Genomic DNA, 21,521 nt, shown 5'->3' with positions numbered 1-21,521 from the left:
TAGAACACAGGGTAATTAAAATTCACTTTTCAAAATTGGGATCTTCAAAATCATAAACGATACGAAGACGCTCAAATTGGGACAAAGCTCCGTATTTTCAAGCTCTATTAGATATCAATATAAAATTTGAAAAATTCCGATTACTTCGAAAGACAATCAAGTAAAACGCAAATTTCCATAAATTACTTTTTTTAAGTTATTTGAGGACATTTTTCAGAATTATTTTCACTTCCTTACGGGCACTTTTGCTTCTTTATAACATGGCGTCATTGAATTTTAAATACAATGTCTCGGAATTTTGGGATCCATCATCAACTTCATTTTTTTTTAAAATACGGACCTGAACTTTTCATTGCGTTTTTGTAAGGTCTTAGGTTTTCAGAATGAAATGATGCATCACACTTGTAGTAAAAAGAAACATAATAGTGCAAAATAGAGTTTCAATAAATAACATATTAAAATACCATTCAGGCCTAAGTTCTGCCATAAAAATAAGAAATTAATTCTCCATAAGATGTCAGTTTTAACCTGTCAAAATTTATTCAATAGTTTTGTCATAATTATAAAAGTATTAGCACTGATACTGAATTAAAAAATATATATATTATGGACTTTCCAAATGGAGAATATCGTCACATGTTGGGACTTCATTTCACACACCACAGAACTTCTGTGTTTGCCAATGAAACATATCTTCTGAAAAATCATAGCCGAATTATTCGAATTTTTGCTAGTTGGAACGAAGTTTGGTACATTTAGTTTGTTGTTTCCAAGGTAGCACTTATGTCCGAGTAGTGTTTTATTATTTTGTTTATTAAAAATGTATTTTGTTACATGCGTTGTAACAAAACAATGTTACATTTGTTTCTACTATAAATGTTACATATCATTTAATTGAGAAAATCAAAGACTTTCAACAAATCCAATAAAAGATTCAGATCCGTATTTGAAAAATTTAGATCGTTGACGATTCTCAAATTCGGAAACGTTGCGCTTAAAATCTAATGCCGCCATCTTATAAAAAAAGGAAAAACGCCCATGAGGAAGTAAAATTCTTTTTGAAAAACCGTTTCGAATAACTTACGAAAAAAGCCATTTTTAAAAATTTTATTGTTCTTTCGATTATATTCGGGAGCAATCAGACTTTTACGAATTTTAAAAGGGCATTTAAAAAAGCTCGAAAATATGCAATCTTGCCCCAAATTAAGCTACCTCGTGTCTTTCATGGTTTTCGAGATACTAATGGTGAACGGCGAATATGAATTTCCGGTTCAATAAAACGTTGTATCGCGATTATAACATTGAAATTGCTGCTTAGTTTAATATACCTCTAAACGATCTACTGAACGATCCAATGAAGAGACTTGCACTAATTACTAACGACCGATTGTTCCGAGTAATTTATATTTAGAGCACGACTTTAGTTGAAAGCAGCGAAATAAGGGACCAAGAGAAATCTCTCAATAAATAACTAAAATCGACAAAATCACGGGGCCCTCCCTTGAAGATTGTTAATGAACATGTCAACAACACAAGACTGGTGGCCTTCATTTCCGCTACACAGAAACCCTTATTTACTCTGGCCATTTAAGTTTAGCTACAGACCTGTAAATTTTATTCCCATTAAGTGGGAATACACAAATAAGTTCGGCAGTGCAATGGAAACGTTGCCAGAAGGGATCGTCTCCCCTACAGCAAGGTCCAGGCGATTAAGCCGTTGCCACAGCTCTAAATGATGCAATATTTTGAAAGGGAGGTAAAAATTAAAAATTGCTGCTATAAAGGGGAGAGGGGTGCGCAAAGACCTTAGAGGTAAAAAATTGCTGCAAAGTTGCTGGTCGGTGACGAATTTTAAATCTTTCAATTCCTTGCGAAGAGGGGAAGTTTAAAAAATGAAAGCAAGGGTAAAACTTAAAACAAAGAACTTTCAACAGGGCTGAGTTCCCCCTAGATGTGGTTAATTATAAACATAAAGAGAGATACAAACCGAGCATGGCATTAAAGTATCTGAAAACCCCAAAAGGAGCAAGAACAGTAATGAGAAATATTTTTAACAGCGCAGTTTTGACAAACATTATTGATAATCTGCACCAAAAGACCGTTGGTTACACGAATCACGCATACGTATGTAACGGATGTATCGCAGATGGCAGTCATACTGGAGAATTACATTACCGCTAGTAATTTGGACCAACCCCCACGCTATGGGGAATATGCAACCCTCGCACACACAGTGGCGACTTAATATGCACCACTCGTTGCTGTAAATTGAGTGATACTTATAACAGCTAAGACATTTTGCTTCAGAGGAATGCCAAGGATTAAACTAGCTTGGAGGCAACGTAATTAAAAACCAATCTTCCCACTAAAAAAGCGTTAACAGGTTTGCTCGAGGAAGGGGATTAGAGCTCAGACGGTTGTGTTAATAACATGTCGAAATTAGGGGTTTATCACTTAAGTAAGGGAACATCTAGCCGCAGTTTGCAGTAAGTGCTGCGACATCGCAAGTGTCCTTAGTACATACATACATACAGTGCGGCTGTAAATTATTCTCCCCAGTACCTGTTCAGTTCCCTTTTTTTTCAATTCAAAAGCAGCATTAAATAGTACGAAAAACATTATCTTTTGACGTTTTTTTATTTTTTTTTTTAATATTGCTTAAAGCACCGGTCGCCTAAAATGGCCATAAAATGGATGTTAAAAATACTGAATCATCGGCCAAGTCACACCTTAAATGAAGGTTTTGAATGAATGAAATGAAAGGTTTTCCAAACCTATATTAAATGGTGTATTGTAATTCAAAATCTATCGATAACTTTTCGAGGAAAATAGGTGCAATACAAACTCGGTTAAATAGTGTATAAACACTGAACAAACTTGTTTGTTGATGGAAAATTAGTTTGTTTTCGATTTTGTGCACACAGTCTTTGGTTGTTTTTATTTTTTTTAAATCTTTTTTTAAACCAAAGACCGTTTGTGGGCACAAAATCAGAAATAAACCAATTTCCTTTCAAAAAAGAAGTTTTTTCGTTGTTTACGTCCTATTTAAATGATTGAGTTCAAATTGCGATTTTTACCAAATTCATCTGTGTTTATCTAAAAAAACTAAACGATATATTTCGACTTTCAATACACCATTGAATGTAGGTTTGAAAAACTTTTACTTGAAGGTGTCACTTGACCCCAGTTTCAATTTTAAAAAATGGGTCATTTTACGCTACTCGTGACGTAAGCAACTTTAAAAAAATAAATAATCGCCAAAAACTGCATTTCTTGTTTTATTTAATGCTGCTTTTGAACTAAAAAAATCGATAAAAAACTGAGGGAGGACAATTTAGATTATATTATATTACATTCGCCTCCTATATTTTGTAGAGGTAACGGTGAGAGAGAATACGGAGATAGTGTCATATATACAGAGTGTCTCAAAAGTAAAGCTCTATACTTTAATCGCATGTTCTACATGACAAAATAATTCTAGATTACTCTATAGTGTCACACATTAAGTAGGCATCGTATAAGTTATTTTTTGCTTCGTAATTTAGGTAAATATTGGCTTTGCTTTCCAGTTCTGCTTCAAAAATGGTAACAAATAACATCGAAATAAAAAAACGAATGATTGTCTACAATTGTGGAATTGCAATTTTTTAATCAAAAATCTCAAAATTTACCATTATTTCTCAAAGTTTGGAAAAACCACAAATGAAAAGTTTCTTAATTTCGTATTTTCTATACTCGTGACAATTTTCAAGTTTCCCACACAACTTTCATCATTTATTTTTACTTACACATTTCTAAGGTAATCGAATCGGCATTGGGAGAGACAGTAAGAATTCAACTTCTATCTAAAAATATAAAGGATGATTTGATTATTCGATATACCGCACCACAAATTTGTTTTGAGAGAACATTAATCGCGGCATTCAATTGCAAAATTGATATTTTCTTAAAACAATTATCAACAGTTTTTTCAGCTCACCGCTCTATTAGATGTGAAGGTGATTTCTGGATATTTGTTTTCTGTGAAGGCTGGTCTATATTCATCTTAGTTGACCGAAATCAAAGATGAATCTACCTAAACGTGGCCAAAATAATTCGTGAAAATCAGCGTCTAAGTATGTGTTAAACCTAAATAAACCAGAGCAAATAATTGATAATAATGTGTTAAGAATTGACGAAAGTAATCGGAGCAATAAGGGGAAATATATGGAAAAATAAACTTAATTAAATCAGGCGGAAAAAGCAGGGATTTGCCTGAACATTTTCCTTAAACAATTTTCTAAAAAGACTCTTAATCAAACCAAGAAGTCCTCAGAGACATCAAAATTTTCCCTGGAATTGAAAATTCTGTCAAAGAAAACCTTTGCGACAAACTTTAGGAAAGTATGTAGAATAATCTAGAATTTTCCTGAAACTTAAAAAATCCAAAATCCCCAACGTCTAGAAAAAAAGTAGAGATTAAGCGATCCAGACGAGTCCGGCCACATCCAGAATCCCCATTAAACAAGTAACTGAATCGACCTTTTCCTGCTTAATCAAATTCGCCTCCCTTATATCTTCAAAATCTTCATGATGTTAATTCTCATGTAGAACACCCTCTATATCATGCATGGTTTGTAGCTTGAAGCTGTGCGTGTGGATCGAATTAGGTAGTACGCACGTGTCTAGGATGTGTTTGTGTGTGTGTGCGTGGAGGAAGCTAATATCCATATAACGAAGACGCAGATACAGTGCATTAAAAAAATCCGGGCCAGTAGACTTTAGAATTATTTGACATCGAGTCCGTACGACTTTGATGTACTCTACGTAATTTCGAACATAAACAAATAAGCCTAATTTCACTCTTAATTTTAATCTATACTAAAAAGACAAGAAAAAATTAAATATAAATACATCTGATAATATGCATTTGCGTACCCCATATGGAACAAGTTCTGAAAAGACAGGATTGAACTTGAAAAGCTCATTCCCCTTTTATGAATTGTCTATTCCGAAAACAGGGCTGAACCATAAAAGCTTATTGTCTGATTGCAAATATCATTTTTAGCACTTAGAAAACTTTAACCTCCCAACAGACAAGCCCGTTGACCCTTGAAAAGGGCAAATTTTAACAAAATTCCACCAATAATAAAGGTAAACTCAGTCGGATTTAAGGGAAATTAGGTTTATTTGTTTATGTTCAAGATTACGTGAAATACATCAAAGACATACGGGCTCGGTGTCAAATTATTCCTAAGTCTTCTCAACCGATTTTTTTTAACGCACGGTATGGTAAGCACATCTTCTACAGACTAGACTAACGAGTCAAAATTGATAGTGGGAGTCTATACGGGTTCAATAAAGATGGTGGTATGGACGTACCTCTTAGAGTTGGTAACTTGTTACGATTCTAGCGCGATCAGAGACGCGACAATATACGTATGTTAATGATTTCACCGTGTTCTGCATCACTATGGACAGTTTTCGCGATTTTGATTTTGTTATTCTGGTGTTCAGTTCGTAAATTAATAGTTCTTCATTCTTTACCCGCATTCGTTACACCGGCTTTTTTATTTCTATCCAAAAACATAAAATTTTTGAGACGCCACTGGTTATGTTTTGTGTCGGCCTTGAATTGACTCGATGCACACGATTCATATGTGTGACGCACATGCAAAGAACCAAACTAAAAACTAGAGGTTCTGTCCCTTCTATCACAAATCATTTTTCATAGTCTCCTAACTCAAAAACACTCTCTAATTTCCTATGACATTATCGGATTGGGGCGCTGCCTAAAGGGCCCATAACTAAACTGGAACAAACAAATAAGGACCCTCAATACGGGGGAATGTAAATATGGCTGCTATAAATAATGTTTCTGTGACAGAATCCAACAGTTACCAATAATGAAAATAGTTGGATCGACGACATTTGGGGACACTTCACTAGCCACTTTCATCTCCCCATTTAATTCCCTCAGGGAAAGACATTTTCTTTTTGTCTTACGCTACCAGCACTTTTTACGACTTTAAGCCATCTACTCTTAGATCGCCATCATTATAAACACCTTTACGGACAAATGTGTTGATTTTTTGTCGTACAAAACGTACCTGTAAAAAGTTTTTTTGCTTTTACACGAAACGTTCAAAATCCCTACCATTTATGGGATAAAATTACAAGGATATTAAGCACGTGAGGCAAGCTTTTTTACGCTTTCAATAAACGTAATGGGTAAGCAGAGAGGTAACGCTAGAAGTTTTATTAATGGGAGTTTACAAGTAGAGGGTAAATTTTCACCTAAGCAGAGGATTTTTGTTCCATCCCCTCAAAATCCAACATTTAATAACCTTAAAACCGATCCTCAAAAAGGACATCCTCATTTGAATTCCCATTACTTTCAAAAAATGGGAATACGTATTCAAAGCAAGTCATAAAATTTGCTTTTTAGAGCCTCTGCCGAAATGCTCTAGCACCGGATCAATAGGCCTAAATAATAGAACAGGATCCTTTCCATCTCCATTGTTCAGTTATGTCTGGTACACATTTTCTTGTCACATTTATTCAATTTCTAGGCGACGTTTAACTCTTATCTCGTGACGACAACAAAGTCCGTATCTTGAACCCTCTTTATCATTTTGAATTGTTTGTTTTACAATATCCTACATTCACAATTTGATAAAGTTTTCTTCATTAATTAATGTGAGATGGTAATTATTTCAGTCATGAAAGTCTAGAAAATGGTGGAAAAATTTGATTTTCGGCTCGTAATAGAAACTGATAAACCATTTTTAAAGCGCATGTTTTTTTCTATTTCGTAATACAGTTTTCTCTTCAGAGTAACAAATTTTCTTTTAACGTAAATTTCCGCAACTTTTATCATTTTAAGCAACCCTGAAAATAAAGTTCAAGCGGTAAACAAATTACTAAATGAGTTCAACCTCCACTTGCCCAAATTTCATTTTTTAAATCAAATTACCTTCAGGTTTCCTAGCAACTTTAACATTATTTTTATTCAGGGTGGCAATAATACAGCCTTTTTGTGGAATTCGTCGAGGTGTCGCTAGCAAATATAATTTATTTCTCGAAAAAACGGTTACAATGTTCGATTTCACCATTCAAAAAAGGAAAATTCGAGATATGGTCTCGATTTTTTCCGGAAAACTAAGATTTTCTTTAATTTTAATACATGTGATAACTCAGCATTAGTGTTCATATTTTTGTTAATTTAACTGAACTCTTATCTTTTGGATTTTGTTCAAAACGCTTTATATTTCTGACATAAATGTATGGTCCTTTATACAGGGTATTCAGGTATAATATAGAAATATTTTAGGAGATGATTCTAGAAATTAAAATAATTTTAAAAAATTATACACATACCCCAAGAAATTGCCAGAACCTTTTAAATGGAGAACTCAGAACATGATTTTTTGCTATTTTTATAGAGGGTGTTATTGAATAAGTGTCCGATATTCTACAGGGAGATTTGTCAAGTAGTTTTAAGATGAAAAGTTCTCATTAGCAGAGTCCTAGTGCGTTTAGTTTTCACCGCATGGGCTATTAAGGTTAAAAACATAAATCACATAATTTCTTATATATTTTGATCTCTTCTTGCTAATTTTACGAAATTCCGTATCGCGTAGTTTTTTGGAATAAAAAATTCAAATTTGGATCTTGTAGAGAATGCCACAAGCAACCATTAGAAAACTTTTAAACGGAAGCAACTTGTTGTGCCACACTGTATGTCACTTTCGAATAGAAAAATCGTTTCCTTCGCCTGGTTTATTTAAAAATGTATATCTTATTACCGTCGCCGGACGCAACGTTTTTCGAGAAAAACGCATCTAAAGCTGATCATGTATGCTAATTATCCAAAAATATTAAAATAACTTACTATCTTACTTTTTGTCCATAAGAACAACGAAATTACAATTAAAAAATGAAATACTATTAGATTTCAGTCAAAATAGTATGAAATTTTTTACAATAATAATAATATATTTCTTTATATTATCAGATAAGGTTACATAAATAATAAAAATTACAATATGTGTCGAATATCTCCTACTTGCGCTATATATGCATTTAATCTTTTTCTCATTAAATTTTATTGAAAAATTCCAGGAGTATTTGACATCATTTGACAATATAGTCAATGTTTAACATTATATATGCATATAATATAAATAAATCTATTATCCTACTTCTAACATTAAAATAATCCTAATGGCCGCTTTTGACGCCCTCTAAAAGGTACAACTAAGTAGTCGATAAATTTGAATTTCTTATTCCAAAAAAACACCGGATAAGGAACTTTTTAAATTAACAAGAAGAGATCGAAAGATATCAAAGAATATGTGATTTATTCTTTCAACTTTGATACTCCGTATCTTGAAAACTACACGAACTAGGACAAATATTTGTAAGAACTTTTCATCTTAAAACAACGTTAAAAATCGCCTTATTAAATATCGGACACCTATTCTACAAAACCCTATATATATAATAATATTATTTGTATTTTTTACTCTATCTGTAGTTTACTCATGAGCCATTTTCATAATTTTCGAACATCCCTCAAATGAAATGAGATATACATACATACATGTTTTGTAAACTGCGTTTCAAATTTGCAGATATGCACAAATTTTTACTAAAAATAACATTTTTTGAAAAATTCTAATTAAAAAAGTTCCATGGAGCGTACTTTTGCCGAGCACCGTATGTACAGGGTTAGTCCCCATATTTTTCCTCCACCCTAAAATGTTTATTCTTGGAAATAGAACAAAAAAGTTTAGACAAATGTTTCAGTTTTTATTATGAATTATCAGAATCGGGCATTGGATGAAACGAACGAGCATCGCAAAACTGTCAAAAAATGACAAGTTGTGTGTTTTTAAACAGAACCTCCTGTATATTTACACTTTTTTCAAATCTACTTACCCCCCAGATATATATATATATATATATATATATATATATATATGTCATACAATTGCTCTAGTCGCGTACGCTAAAGACACGTTTAAAGCTTCATTCTCAAATCAAAGTTCGCATGGACAAATACTAGTTAAATAAAAAATAAATGAGTCACAGGGAAAGTTTTATATTGTAACAGTTTTAAAATGATTTTTCTACATTTCTATATATCTTCCTTCTGCTTCTGAACATGCGATTGTGTGACTTTTCCATTTTACTAATTCATCACTAACATAACAGTTTTCTGTATTAAGCAATGAAATTTCTTCATTTCATTTATATCGACGCATTTCGAGATTTTCAGGCTTTTCATAAAAAAAAATTGTTTTAGGAAACCCCACAAAAAAAAGTTCGTTAAATTTAAATAGGAACTGTTTCGCTGGGCGCCTAACTGGTCCATGCTTGCCTAACCACACCAGTTATTTAATATTTAGGAAATTATTGTCACTTCGGACATTACGTGGAGCTGCCCCATCGTGTAGCCTAACTAGCCCCTCTCGATTTTGTACGTCTTCTAAAACGTTTTCAATTTTATTATCTAAATATCTTTCATATTTCTAACCAGTTAAAGAGCCTTCAAAAATAACTGGTCCCAAGAGCATTGTCCAGAGTGCCACACCATACATTCATCGATTTCAGAATCTCAACTTTGACTTTTTGGTGCTCATGAGGATTGCTCGTACTCCAGCACCGTTTATTTTGTCGGTTGAACATGCCAGATGTCGTGAAAGAAGCTTCATCTGTAAATATAATTTTGCTAGGTAAATTTAGGTCTTCTGGCAACACTCTCAATATTTCGAGGCGAAAATTTTGTCTCTAAACAATATTATCTTCGGTCAATCCCCGAACTGGTTTTATTTTGTAAGAATGATACGTAGTTTTTTCCAGACATTATAATCGTTTTTGTAAGATTTATGAAAAATTCGAACCACTGTAGGTATTGAACTGTAAGGCGGTTCTAAAATAATGAAATGTAGATTTACTGAAAAATACTTTCCACAATCAATATCATTAGCTTCAAAATACGTCATATTACATGTATGAGCCTCTGTTTTCGTCATATTTTTTATTATTAAATTTCTTATGGCTCTGCTACACCGAGTTTGCATATTCGGAAAGTAGTTTCGATCATTTTCGGGTGCTTCTTCAGAATCTCTGCCATTTGCATATAATGTAGTCGCACTACATTTAATCTTTCGTCAGCAGAATATCTAATCGAAAAACGTTTCGTTACGTCCTGTTAGCAATATCGCTAGCAACAAAGTTTACAAAGCAGCGACTGCTAGCTGCACACATGTTTTTTCAATGGCAACTTTAATTGGAGAATGAAAGTTTTGAATATGTCCATGGGGCACACGGCTAGAGCAAATGCGTGGCATATAAGCATATTTGGAATCAGAGAAGCGAGCAGACTTCAAAAGAGCGTAGATATACAGGGTGTTCTGTTCAAAAAAATACTGCTTGTCATTTTTTGACAGCTTTACGACGATCGTCCGTTTCGTCTGATGTCAGATTCTGATGATTCGCAATAAAAACTAAAACATTTGCCAACGCTTTTTTTTTTCTATTGCAAAAAAAAAACGATTTTAGAGTCGAGGACAAACGTGGGGAATAACCCGCTGCATTTTTTAAACGTCAATCAACACTGGAAGTTCGAAGAAAATTGCGGTGTTTCCAATACATTTCGCAGTTTTGGAACTTAAATAACTATTTTTTTAAACATTCTAAACCACTCTGATGATTCATCAAATCTTTCGAAGGAAAACCGTGGTTTTCCAAGCTTTCCTAGTTATTGAGCTAATAATATGACTCTAAGAAATCTGATGGCATAGCAACATGGAATCGATGTAAAGCAGACGACAAATATTTTTTTCTAGATGTATGACGTAGTACACAATACCTAAACAAAATTGAATGTTTCCATTGTGTTTGTCCAAAAATTGACACTATTCATATGCGTGATATAACAGGATATTAATCGGAAATACTCAATTTATTCGATGAATAGAATAGGGGCAGACTGAAAGATCAACAACCCTTTTGGGCTTTAGCTACGGCTATATAAGTATATTAATAAACATGTAGGCAAATTTACCAAAATAATGGGGACCAATATTAATGGATTCAGACTGAGTCACGTTTGTTCGGATTTTCCAATGCCAGAAGCCTCTTTTTCTTGCTTTTATCATAGAATAAGAAAAAAATTTAATTTAAAATAATTAAATTAGTTCCTATTCAAAGGGGCATGCAATACTATGTTTGAATAGGGTGCAGATATTGATTTTGCTGGCAGTGGTGTGGTATTTTTAATCTAAACTCCCTATGTCTGGTTCACACCGCAAATTAAACCCATTCTTATGTGAAATGAGTTCCCCCCAGAGTGTCGTATGAGTGAAAAAAAAAAAAAAAAAAAACTACCAGATAACAAAACGAAACATAGCAAAGAAAATAGCTCCGGGTGCGAAACAAACTTCTTTTGTGTCTACTCATTTCTTATGCGGTTTATAGGGCTATCAAAAGGAATTTCTCTCCATCCCTTCTTATATGAAAAAGTCGCTTTATGTGAGAAGCCATCAGGATCACGAGGTGAGGGTGTGTGTGTGTGTGTGGTAAATTCACGCCATTTCGGTTGAAATTCATTCCATCGTTAATTTACCTGACACTATTTTCTAAAACTTGTGCGTGATGAATTTGATCTATTAGCGATAGCACCTAGCCTTTTATTGCAGTTGATTATGCGTCTTTCGCCCCGAGGGTTGAGTTCAGTCATTTGTTTTTTACCCTTGGGATAAACGAAAGCAATTTCGTGTTGGATATTTTTCATTCCAACTCCACCCCCTACGCGTAGGTAACCGAAAGTAATACGGTCCTTTACGTAACGCCCTGTACATGCTGTACGAAAATAATGCAGTACCGAAAGGAGACATCGATCACCACTCAATTCTCACTTCTCACGTGCATCTCATTTGTTTTTTTGTTTTTTTTTATGAGTGGTACCCCTTAATCGAATCAATATTCCGCCATAATTCACGTTTAATGTATTAGCGGAATGTTGCAAAATGCTTTTACCAATATGGTTAAGTAATGCATTTTAAATGATGACTTCATGGATCTGTATTTGTTCACATGTTTACTACAAGTCCCCAATTTCGGAACGGTTTAAAAGATTAATGTCAAATTACATTATTTCGTACAAGAATCTGGACCCTTGACAAAACACATGTATCAAATTCGATGTAGCAGCTTAGTCGTTTTTAATATGTCATGTCTAACCTTGTTAGAGTAAAGTCTTCTCATGCTGTTTCCGAAACTTTCCAAGTTCCCTAGATAATCGTTAATATTATTTCTTTTGCCTCCCTAGAGATAAGATTATACTTTTTGTTTTGAAGTTTGCAATATTTTTCCTTTAATGTGTTTTTCGGCAACATAATTTATTTATTACTCAATAAGATTTTATCCAGATTAAACGAAAAGAGAACAACTTTTACTGCGTAAAAAGTGCCGTAAAACAATTTTTAGTATAAAAGGAACCCCGTATTATAACCCATGAAGATTTAATGTATAACTATAACGGGTGATCTCTAAAAAAACCTTGCGGCAGGCGGTAAACAGTAAACATGAGCCGTTCACCAACCCATTCATCATCAAACATCCAGCTAACAAATTGATTAGGAGCAAATTCCCAAAGACATGAATATGCCGAAATATGTCCATGACACTTCAACATCCACTTAAGGTTTTTTAATGATCCTTTGTAAGAATGTTGGACCTATATCTGCCTCATCCACAAACTCGTTGCGCTAACGAGCAGTAAGTAGCATAAGGCAATAAGCAATAATTGTTTGTTTATTTATATGCGTGTGCGCTAAACTTGGTAATTTTCTTACAACAACTTTGCACTCAATTAAAAATATTCCCCGTTAAGCTCAATATTTTGGCGCCAAACAGGTGGTAAAAAGTACTTAAATCGCAACTAGCATATGGCATAAATCACAGGAAACAAGACTTACCGATCAGATTAAAGAAACACCAGGCCCACAGCACAAACAATAAAATCATTTAAATAATACGAGAATCACAAAAGTAGAAAGCACTCTGTATGACACCCGATGCTGACGTTGTGGAAAACACTGTATTAGTATGACTCATCGGGCTGGCTATATATAGAAGCAAATGTGACATGAACCTTGTCCAATGGAACAGTAGAGAGAGAGCTTGCGCGAGGAAAATCCATGGAAAGCTTCATGGAGGGAATCGATCAGGGATTGCGGTGGCAATGGCAACTCTTTCCTGCTCTCCAACGGCGCGAAATATAAAACTCGCGTAAGCGGTAATTATTGCACATTGGCCAACTTATTGCAGGTAGATGAAGAAAGGGCCATTAGTCAATGGATGTTTCCATTGGAATCGATCCCGTGAAAATGTGCAATTTTTACTTAATTGGTTTCCAAAATACACTGGGTGCAAATCCCGCAAAGGTGCATTAAATATCTCGAAAAATATGCAACTTACCAAAAGGACCTCATGCAAAAGTTAAAAGAAGCAATAAATTGAAATACCGTCATTTTACTAAACATCTGGCAAAAGAGGAAATCTCATTAACGTTACTCTTCTGAATAGAAAACCAACAGCAAAATGTAGAATTTTAAGAACTGTAAGGGAAATTGGGCACACCGTGATAAAATGGCACAGTAACTTTACTTCGTTTTAGGCGTCCTTTTCCATATTACTTCATGCATTCAAATTGGTAAGTGTTGGAATAAAAGTATATTATTCAACGGTAAAAAAAATTCCTACGTCATTTATAAATCCAAACTTAGAGATAAGTTGATGAGAAAGTGTGTATTTTTAATTTATTTCGACATTAACCACAATATCTAGGAAAATATTATTATTCTGGTTTACTTTTAAAAGTTCCTGTATTATTGTTTATTAATAAACATTGCTTCATGTAATTTTCCGCTTAACTAGTATGGGACCGATCTGACACGCTTCAGTTACGGTACTGTAACGGCCTGGCATAATCCAAACATAAGGAAACCTGGCTTTCCAATACCAGAATTATAACAAATGGTACCACGTCGGACATTCTGGCATTTCCAGAAATACTAAATTGTTTTTTTGTAAAATTGACAACTAAATGGGAAGGAAGGAGTTGTAAGTGTACCACCAAAGTCGGTTATTACAAAAATCGTTAAAAAATTGTAAAAAGAAAATTAAGTTTGACGATAAACTCTTACCAAGTTTATTGCTACAAGGGTACATTTGTGGTAGTATGTCGTTTTATCGAAAGGTATTCGACATAAAACAGCAGGTCAGAAAATCTGATAAAAAATCCAAAAATTACATTCTGAAGTTCGACAGCTCAATTTAGAAAATTTTACATCTCATACGTTTTTCTCGAGTCTGATACAGGTCTCTAGCTACTCTGGGAAATGACAAATTTTCCTAAATATAAGTCGAAAACCGACGATCTGGAATAGTAAAAGTAGACAACTTCACCACCGAAAATATCATCCTGTAGACTTTTGCAGAATTTGTAGAATTTAGTCCTAACAATTTTCGAAAGCACTGCGTGTACAAATATCAATGAATTTTCTTCTTGGTACACAAAGTACATACATTTGTTAATGCCAAGACGCCCTGTGTATTTACCTCTAGAAGTAAATTTCAGTGACACATTTATATATATATATATATATAGTATATATAGAGAAGAGAAAAATTTAGGTAGAATTATTATGCTGAAAAAAGCTACTCAAATATTTCCGAAATGATGAAGTACATAAAACAGACAAGGTAACAAAAAGGATATCCATTAAAAATAAAAATATACTGGTCTGGTAGAGAAAAAAAGCCGTTAATCCCATGAAGACTGATAATGGATGAAGCATGTTATACCATGCAGAATACCCACATAAGCCGTTTTATTTTTTGCGTTGATACACAAGATGGAGCGATGGCCATTTTACAGAAAATGCCCAACAGGGGAAAAAGATTTAAAGCAAACTGAACATGACTGGCAAGAAAGAGTCGTTTGGAACTTGGACAGCATAATGGAGCAAAAATGCTCTTTGTTTTTCTTTTGTCTGGAGAATTTGAATGGCAAATGCTGTTGTTTCGTGTTACATCGAAATCATCGAATCGAGAAAATCCATTGATGGGATTTAGTTATCATGGAAATAGTGTAGCTATGTAACGATCCACTTATCATAACTGTATCCATGTCGGAATTAATATCTCAAATTCTTAACTATGTATATCGAGGATATAATCCCGGTATCAAATTATCGGGAAATTAATTTTGCAAGCTCATTAATTGAGAATCTGCTTATCAGTTTGCAATTCTGCTAAACTCTCTTCGTGCGATAGCTGAATGAAATTCTTCCTCGGCGAATATAAAACCTTGTCTAATATAGTGAAAATTATTCTATCGAGACATAAAGCTAACTCAAGTGATCAAGGACACTCAAAATTGTGCTTATGGCTTTCGAAGTTAATTACCATCACCCCCAACTAACACTGATCTAAGTTTAGACCCTGTAGGAGATTGGAATATCAATTTACATACCAAATTTCTCTTGTATATTCTTGGTTGTTTGAACGAATCTCCCCGTTTTTAAACGCTGTAGCTTGAAACGTATTAGATGGTTTTAAAGTAGAATCTGAATGTACCACTAGTGCAAACTCCATAAGACATTTTTTATTTATTGCTTTTAGCGATGTGTAAAGCCTAAACTGGCGGAAAGAAATAAAAACCGTTTATACAGGGTGTTTCCTAACTGCGTGTAAAAAATTTAAAGGCGTAATCCTCGACTGATTTTGAGTCAAAAATGTCTAATAAACATATGTCCGCAAATGCCTTGTTTCCAAGATACAGGGTGTGAAAATGTGACAAGAAAAAGAGATTTTATTTCCAAAATGACTCAATTTGGGTTTTTGAATTTTAGAAAAGACAATTCCGGGGGTTCCGGGGTTTTCTTCAATACGTCTTAAGATTTCTTCCTCCACTTCTGGTGTTCGACGTGTTATCGGCTTTCCTCCTCCTGGAGTTTTCATAAGAGATCCTGTACCACAAAGACGTTGAAAGAGGTTTTTAAAGGTTTGGTGGTTGGGAGCTTGGTGGTTTGGAAACCTTTCCATGTAAATGCGCCTCGCTGCCAAACACTCACCATCAGCAAGGCCGTAAACAAAAACCATATTGGCCATTTCTTGATTAGTGCAATTAGGCATTTGAAACATTTTCAAAATTGAGGTATAATCTGATTTTTGGGACACAGAACTGACTTCTTTCACTCACACCAAAATAACACTGACTATCTTGTTTATAGTAGTGGAAGTGGCAAAAAAACTAACAATAAACAAGTTAGTAAATACCACCAAACCTTTAGAAACCTTTAAAACCTTTTTCAACGTCTTTCAGTCAACACCCTGTATCTTGGAAACAAGGCATTTGCGGACATATGTTTATTAGACATTTTTGACTCAAAATCAGTCGAGGATTACGCCTTTAAATTTTTTACACGTAGTTAGGAAACACCCTGTATACAAATCTCCAATTAGAATTGTTTCCATTCTCCTGTTATTTACAAGTTAATCCTGTAGTACCGGTAATTGTGTAAACATACTCCTCATCTCTATAAAGAGGGGAGTCGTGATTACAGGACCGCCCTAAATTTCCTGTTATACCGAAAAGTAATCAGTAGGTGTCCACTTCTATCCCAATTAAGTTATGATCTAATTTTACAAGCCTTCAGTTTTAGATTGACGGATATGCGCCCAACCTTAGGGGAACTTCATTGCCGTGGGTCTAAGGGATTACTTCCAAAATCTATTAATAATTACTATGTAATTCGATAAAGGGTATTACTTAGTACAGTAACAATAATAAGTTTAGAACCCATTTCTTGGTAATGTTTGAATAAACGATTTAATTTAAAAATTACATCTCCCAGGCAAAATACAAATTTTGGCCGGATTAAAATCGGAATGGAATCGAAATCTGCGGCCGAACCGGCAAGAGCACAAGCCGAGCGATTTAATGTTCCAGGTGTTTTTTATTGGATTGGGTCTCACGTAATTTCCAGCCAGATAATTGAGAAATTACCCAAAGGCATTCTTACGGTTTATGACACTTTGTGTAATTTATAATCCCGGAAAAACAAAGGCAAAGAGATATTGGGGATTATTTCACTCATGGATAGAACGCGCGAAATGTGAGAAATTAATAATAACTCTTCACGATGTTAACTTAATATGTTTTAATTACACTTAAAACACACCTAAACGGGATGGGTCTGCGTGCAACTATGTAATATTAATTATTTTTCCGTCGAATGTGGCTATAATTAGCCATCCCGGAGCAATTTTCCATCAAACGATTGTAAACGTAAACATTACAAAGAAATCTGTGGTTGAACGTTCTGGGAAAAAACTGGCACATCTAACTGTTTGCGAGATATCTTCAATGAAAATTTTCGGTGCTCAGTCAAATATTTAAGAACGCCATCAATTGATTAACTTCTTGCGTTCACGGAAAACAATAAATTATGACAGGGGCGTCATTTTCAATATTTTTAATGGCGTTTGAGATAAATGATTCATCGTCATGCCACCGTCAATTTTGGAAGTCATACTACTGCGAGGTACCTCCCACCTTACACCGATAATACATGATCAGATCGTCATTCCCTATTACTGGAAAATCATATTCCTCATCTCAATATTAGCGAATTCATTGTGTCGAGACAGTTGTCACAAAACACAATCTACTTATGACACTAACGAACCGAGATGTTCATTAGTATATCCGTGCCCAGTTATCGACATTGTGAACGTCAGTGAAATCGCCAGAAGTGGAACCCGTGTGATGTTTCATGGTTTTCTTCACCTACTTCGTGACGCAAACACTTAATGAATGGGTGACATTTATAAATTCTTACCAGCACACCTTAATAACTCAATTGCGGATATCTCGAAAACCGCTAGAGATGTGGATTTTTGAGGAATATCTTTTTAATTTTTAGAAGAGTTCGGAGCATCGAAGTTCAGAAAAATGTTGGCGGTGTCGGCAGTGCTAAAAAGTTAGATCTGTTTTTTTACCCTGATGAGGCACAGGTGGCAGTACGAATTAGCGATCTTGGAACAGATGTTTGAAATAAATTTATCGTAGCTAAAAAAACTAGAAGCAATTCCAAGTCTCTAAATATAAAACTGCGAAATTTTTCCTAATTTACAGATTAAAGAAAACGTTATTTTGACTCCCCGCGGAACGAAAACAAGCAGCTTTTGTATAAGACAATTCTAGCAGAATCGTTTCATTTTTATAACCTCTAGCACTCAGCAGTAATTGAAACCATTATTTCTGGGACACCATGTATTGGTAGATGCGTAATATCTAAAGGACTTACCAGTTCGTTAGAAAACCGCCTGCTGCATTCAATTAGTGCCTAAAAGTTACAAAACAAGTTAATGCAATAAATGAAAATATGTTTATAAGAAACGGCCAGAAACAAGAAAGTTGAAACAAGTAAGTATGTATTATGGATGCCAACACACAGGGCCATTTAGAAGCTGAAGTTACGTATCAGCTAAATCCAATTGCAGGTCAACATCACAACATACGCAACTACATCTCTATTATTATAGACTCAGTTTCTCAAAATTCCCAAAAGGGAGTAAAAACACATCTAAGATATCTTACCTTTCGTCTAATAGGAGACAAGTCGTCACTATTCCTGAGAAACCTCTCGAATTTGAAACTGTTTGATCTGTACAATTCGTTGTCCGACTTCTTACTACAAAATCTTCTAGTAATGGCTCTCGACTTACAAGATTTACAATCTTTTACAACATCCCAATCAATATTAAATATACCGCGTGATTTTTTGTTGATTTCGGCGTTGGCGCGCGCCCTCCTGCGAGATTTGGACCGTCTCCTTCTACGGACTTGAACATTTTCTCCTGTCGTCACCTGTGATTCGTTGTCCAATTGTGATCTTTTTGAAAGACCCACTCGTTTCAGCACTCTGTCCATTTCAGCAGATAAATCCTTACTGAATTGGAACCCCACAGGCCCATACGCGCGCACCGCCTTCGCGCACTCAGCTGATTTGTGTTTCGATTTAAGGGTTGAAACGAATTTATTACTGCGCTAGTTTTATACTTCAACATTCTCTTTCGTCATCTTCCCAAACCACGTGCTTTAGTTTATTTTTATTACAATGAAAACGTAAAAAAAAAGCTGAAATGCGCTTTAAGTACAAATGTCTTCTTTTTTCTATCAATCCTTAATATTAAATTAACTTCATTTAAATTTAGGGTAGTTCCGCTCCTCCTTTAAGGGCAGCCATTGCAGATATATTGGCACCGACATAAAAGACATCTTGAACGAAAAGATAACAATACATCTACCTACTACAAGAATCTGCTATTGTATCAGCACCCACATATTTCCATCCGCCCTTGAAAATGCTATGTTAGTGCCTATTTTCATAAAGAGCCATCGTGTAAATAAAGATATCTATCGACATATGCACCCTCCTCTGTTAACTTTTTCGAAGGGTTAATTGCCAATATTGTGAGCTAGATATTTAATTTGGTTTAAGATTTTAAATGTCGGTCAATTTTGGTTTCGGGGGGTAAAAACCACACATAAATGCAAGATTCGAAAAAAATTGCCCGCTTGAGTCCACTTTGATATTTGAACGGTTTTTAAGCTGGTTGACCACAGCAAAATTTACCTAATCATCCCCTATGCTAATCATTGAGGATAATGGAGTTTCTTAGGTTTAATATATTTCCCCCTTTAAGCTGAAAACAGGGTATTTCAATAGGGGTAGGATGCTAAACTGCGTTGTTTTTCGCTTGAAACTAGTTTTTTCCGTTTTTCTCCTTTTCAGTCACGTCTTACACGTGGTTATTAATCTAGGACTCCCTGGTGGGGGATAAATCATTTTTCTGCATCCACGGATACAACGTTAAATGTTTTTCAACCCGCAAGCGTAACCTCCTCAATTTCACCAAATCATTGGATTTGGTGAAATTTCTTAAATTCAAAGAATTTCCTCCAAAAAGTAATGGAAAAAAATACATTTCTATGCGAGTAAGGCAGTGAATTACAATGATTTTCACCCCTTACTAGTAAATAAAAAGTCACTTGTCAAAAGCGTAACCTAGATTACGGGATTGTAGGCGTGCTGACGATAATAAGGGGGGTGTGATTCATCTGAATGGTTCATTTGAGTCATACGAATTACTCAGAAATAAAGTGACTATTTCTGCACCACTAACTAGTATGATACACAGTGTTAGGTTAGTTCAAGCGACATTCTTTGTCTTACTATACAAGTTAGATCAACCTAATTTGAACTCAGTAAAGTGATCTGTACTAGTTGGGAATGTTGGGAAGGTGCACAATCTAATCCATACAGACCTTCTATTTGTGAAACTTGAAAAATGTTGGATACGGTTTTGAAGTCGACAGAAGCGTGACTAAAGCGACGCGTACTCAAAATCCACTTCTATACAGGGTTGTTTGCCCGACAAATTACTTAAAAGTTTACTAGAATTTAAGTCGTATGAATTTGAAAATTTCGAGTTAAGTTAACTTCGACGTGTGCTAATTTTTAGAAATATTTTCAACTTCCTGTCACTTCCGTTTTAATCGGATATAGATAGGAACTTGCTTATTTCAAATGGGACCTCCAGTATATTATTTTATTTTTAGATTCCACGTAATATTTCAGACACACTATGTATTACATTCTATACTTAACCCTTACTGTTTTTTAAATATTTGATAAATATTCATTGGTAATGACCAATTTTAAAATTGCATATCTCCGCAATTATTAAAAACATAATCTCCCTATTTTGCAGAATGTCTGTGCATAGTCGTAAATTTAAAATGTTGTCCATAGGTCTTAGTATTCTATAGAGTGACCAAAATTCAGCTCCTACCATTCATATTTATGAAATTGCAATAGTCTATTGTTTTCAATGGAACACCCTATAACTTTAAGCAGTATCAAATAGAGAATGAAATTCTCTATCGAACTGTATCAGTGTTACCTAAATTTTTCCAAACAATTTTCGAAATAATTAAGTTTTATATAAAACTAGTAATAGTATAGTGGTACAGATTCATTCTAGGGAATTTTTTGATAACTTAAAAATGTTTTATAGGAAAACCCATTATTTATTTTTCCATGACCAACTGCATGAAGTGTAAAATTTAACCAGAATGAATATATACTACTAGTTTTACATTAAAGCGAATTACTTCGAAAATAGTTTGAAATGGGTATAGATATCTTTGATACAGTTCGATAGAGAATTACATTTTTTATCTGATACTGCTTAAACTTATAGGGTATCCCATTAAAAAAGACTTCTGAAACTTCAAAAGTATGAATCTAGAGGCTGAATTTTGGACACCCTGTATAATTCTAAGCTACACATAAATACATAGTAAAAGTGTAAACTTAAAACTATATACTGACATTCTGCACAATATGAAGATTATGTTTATATTAACTACGGAGATATGAAATTTGAAAATT

At 34.3% G+C, this 21,521-nt stretch overlaps 1 protein-coding gene and 1 long non-coding RNA gene across 2 annotated transcripts in view; both read right to left on the bottom strand.

Moving 5' to 3' along the window:
* Positions 1-19,073, bottom strand: part of LOC136348508 (serine-rich adhesin for platelets-like) — a 33,587-nt gene extending 14,514 nt beyond the window's left edge. The window contains exon 1 of the mRNA XM_066299402.1: positions 18,662-19,073. Within this exon, the coding sequence (XP_066155499.1) occupies positions 18,662-18,994 (333 nt within the window). The 5' untranslated portion in view covers positions 18,995-19,073. The remainder of the gene's footprint in view (positions 1-18,661) is intronic.
* On the bottom strand, positions 9,070-13,120 carry LOC136348523 (uncharacterized). Its single transcript, XR_010733674.1, has 2 exons — positions 12,969-13,120; positions 9,070-9,698 (listed from the first exon to the last, which is right to left on the bottom strand). It is a non-coding gene; the product is annotated as an uncharacterized lncRNA (long non-coding RNA).
* Positions 19,074-21,521: the final 2,448 nt, after the last annotated feature.

Source organism: Euwallacea fornicatus, chromosome 33, assembly GCF_040115645.1.
Source record: "Euwallacea fornicatus isolate EFF26 chromosome 33, ASM4011564v1, whole genome shotgun sequence".
Taxonomy (NCBI): domain Eukaryota; kingdom Metazoa; phylum Arthropoda; class Insecta; order Coleoptera; family Curculionidae; genus Euwallacea; species Euwallacea fornicatus.
Note: the sequence above shows the minus strand (reverse complement) of the source record. Positions and strands in the feature narration are given on the sequence as shown.